Here is a 3,708-nt window from a genome sequence, read left to right as displayed (position 1 = left end):
ATTACAGCAAGCTAAAGTGAAATTTAAATCAATTTAACATCAATTTGGATTATTACAGCAAGCTAAAGTGAAATTTAAATCAATTTATTAGCATCAAAAGAGGGAAAATCAAAACCTAGATTAAGTAAGCAGTAATGTTAAAAGTAATCTAAGACAATTAATCAAACTACAAAGTAATCTAAGACAACTTATCGATTATCCATACTGCAATTCAACAATCAAACTAAATTTAACAATCACAAAATATAACTATTCTATCAATTTACCACATTCATGAAATTAATCAAAAAAATTAACCCAACAATTTTTTGTGCCTCTAGTGATGGTGCTGAATTGTTAAGATCGGACTAAGCCATTGATTGAAATTAAGTTTAAAGAAATTGTTATGGCGGCATTTTTTAAGTAACTAGGATGGTGATCGAGGAAGGGTGAGAAAGACAGAACCTATTACTTGAGTGTCATTATATTGCACTTAGTTTGTGCACAAAGTGAATTTACTAATATAGTAGACAACTAGACATGTTATCTGCTCTCAAAAAACACGTTAAAAAGACAATTAATAAAATTCAGAGAAAATCAAATATTTACTAAGAGTATAAAACATCAAAAATGGAGATTTTGCATTAACTTTTGTATCTCGGAGCCACTCATTTTCACAATTAGCTACACTTAAGATACAAGTTTCCAAACAAAGGTTCTAAACCAAAATTATACAAAGATAAACATAAGATCTTACTAAAGGTCGAATATGACATTGCATCAAAAAATGCGATGAGTCATTGACCAAAATAAAAATAAAAATACATACAGAAAATCAAGGATGATTATTGAATCATCTAAAGTTGACTTTAGCTTGATAAGTCATGCCCATAGTCCAATAAGGTGGGACAACATTGTAGGCAACAATAGTCTCACGAGTAGAGTAAGACTGGATTTTGAACGAAAGACATTGACCTCCTAATTGAGCAAAAGCTTGGTATGAAGCTCCCCAATTGTGGCTCATGCTAATCCATCCCGTTTTGGATCCTTTCACCCACATTTTGGCGATGTCACCCGCGCCACCAACGTTCATTACTGTCGTTAGCAACCAATAATTGTTTCCTTGTAAGCTAAATCTTATGCCTCCCTTCTTCACACATGGAACCCTATTCCGTCACCAATGAATAAAATGATTAGAATGATTTTTTTACTAATAAAAGTATGTTTTGACATAAATACAAAATTAAACAATACTTCGTATAGTAATTTAAACCAGACTTAAAGTTGTATCCAAGTAAAGCCAGCCTTAAGACTAATCCAGAGCATTAATTAATGAAATTTTTGTTATGGAGTACTTTTATAAAAATAGTGCTACAAACAAATAGTCAAATAGTATGTAGCTTAGGTTGGCAAAAAAGATGAGACCTAATATAAATTTAATTTGTCTAGTTAAATAATTAAATGAGCATGTAGGATCGGTGTATTAGTGTATATATCTTAGTTAATACCTTCGGTATTGGACAGGAACAATGCCAGCCTTCCAAAAGGCAAGTTTCTTGAATGCAGGCATGGAGAGGTCAAAGTGGGCTCTAGGAGGGTTGCACCAACCACCAGCATTGCTATCTTGAGCCCAGTTTGGAGGGCATAGATTTGTAGCCGTGACGGTAATAGAAGTCGGGCCGTGGCCATAACCCATACTGTTGCACCATTTTGATCCGATACACATTATTTGATAACAACTACCACAACCATATCCATTGTTGAATAATACTGTGCTCAATGCAGCTGTATTCGTTCCATACCCATTGTTGAACAAATTTCCATATCCACATGCTCCTCCTATAAATAAATATATAAAAATCAGCGTTTCATATTTTCATATAATAATAGTTTATATTACTTCACTAGGTTAAAAACTATGAAAAGAGGTATTGGGCTCAATCATTTGCATTTTTATTTGTACCCAAAAATAAAGAGAGATATGTATTTAATTTCTATATATATGTTAATTGCATTACGAGTATTACTAAATCATTATGTATAGTTACATTTCTCATAATAAATTTAAACATACTTCGCATTACATAAGCAATTATGTATTTATTTAAGTTATTACACTTAATGTAGCACTAGTTTTAAATAAGATATGTGAGGGTTAATTTCTCAACCATCACTAGCTATATAAAATAAAAAGTTATACCTCGCGTATATAAAGTGTTACAGAAATAAAAAAGAAATAAAAAAAAATAAAAAAAAAAGAAAAAAGAATAAATAATAAATAATAATGATTTAGTATATATACCCATGGTTTCAGAGGCACTATCATCACCATAGAAAGTTGCATGAGCATAGCTCCATTTACTTGGTTTGAAATTAGTAGCATATCCATTTGACAATCTCAACATTCCTAGTACTACCATTACTGAAAACAACTGACTAAATTGCCCCGATCTTTTCAAAATTGAAGCCATAATTATGATTAGATTAAACACTTTGTGAGTATTTCGTTTTTTTACAATAAGATTAGGAGATGTATGAATTTGGAATGATATAGCTTGATAAACTATACATGGTTTATATAGTGTAACCATTGGAACGTATTTACGTACCCAAACTTAGTGCCACCCACGAATAGTACGGCAAGATAATAGAAAATAAAACACAAAATTAAGTCTAGGTTATTTCGTTTAATTAGTTAATCACCAATGTTCAATGTTTGGCGGTGGAAGATCAACGCTATTTACGTGCTAGCAAGTTATAATGAATATAATTATATTTGACTATCATAATTTGGTAGGAATAATCTTTTTTATTCATAATGAGTGGATATAGTAATATGATTTCATGAATTATATTAGATTGTTGTTAGCAATTTATGCAACATGCACAACTTATATAACTACTATAAGGTTTAACCACCACATTTATTAAATCAAAGTTTATCAAAGTAGCATATCACCATCTCCAAAATAATTTTCTATTTTTAAATAGGTTAAGAGACATTATACTAGCATTTTTGGTGTTTAATTAGAGAGCCACAAGGACGAGTTAATCGATCCCATAGTCTCTTAAAATCGGAAAAGAAGTTCTAATCACTTGAGTTATCCCTCAATTTCATTATATTAGCTAGCTATTACATACTAGTCAATTTCCTAATATTTGAGAAATTGAGATTACACTTGCATTGTTACGTACTTGATCATGCTTGAGCCAATTTACAAGCTATCCAGTCTTAACCAATAAGATAATGATATGAATATGAATCGTGCAATTTTTGTCGTGGCATGTCAAGGTAAAATTTTACTTCACTTAACTACATACATCATTTAACTATGTAAGTGGGTCAATTTCATTGGTGTCCTAGGCCTATGAAACAATCGTAACAATAGGTTTTTTAGTGCTTCAAAACGATATATTTGTTATTTGACTTTGTTTAATTTATGATGTCATATTCAATGTATGTTTGAAGTCGCTCTAATTCATTTATTTATTTTATTGCTACCTAAGCTCAACATATTATATATATCAAACACAGAATGTAGAAAACTAATTTATGATAATTTCATATTCAATGTATCTGTGTTTGAAGTCACTCTAATTAATTTATTTTATTACTACCTAAGTTCAACCTATTTTATACTCCGTATATCAACCGCAAAGTGTAGAAAACTAATCATTGCACTTACATGAATGACATCCGAACTACGGAGTAGCTTAGATACATAAATG

At 30.6% G+C, this 3,708-nt stretch overlaps 1 protein-coding gene across 1 annotated transcript; it reads right to left on the bottom strand.

The window, feature by feature from the left end:
* Positions 1 to 616: 616 nt before the first annotated feature.
* LOC110719268 (expansin-A7-like) lies at positions 617 to 2,574 on the bottom strand. The gene is made up of 3 exons (XM_021898161.1): positions 2,282 to 2,574; positions 1,488 to 1,818; positions 617 to 1,145 (listed from the first exon to the last, which is right to left on the bottom strand). Exons 1-3 carry the CDS (start codon positions 2,568 to 2,570, stop codon positions 833 to 835), a joined length of 933 nt encoding a protein of 310 aa, XP_021753853.1. The 5' UTR covers positions 2,571 to 2,574; the 3' UTR covers positions 617 to 832.
* Between the last annotated feature and the right edge of the window lie 1,134 nt (positions 2,575 to 3,708).

The sequence above is a fragment of the Chenopodium quinoa genome, unplaced genomic scaffold (genome assembly GCF_001683475.1).
Source record: "Chenopodium quinoa cultivar QQ74 unplaced genomic scaffold, ASM168347v1, whole genome shotgun sequence".
Lineage (NCBI taxonomy): Eukaryota > Viridiplantae > Streptophyta > Magnoliopsida > Caryophyllales > Amaranthaceae > Chenopodium > Chenopodium quinoa.
The sequence above is the reverse complement of the archived record's forward strand: the minus strand, read 5'-3'. Positions and strand labels throughout refer to the sequence as shown.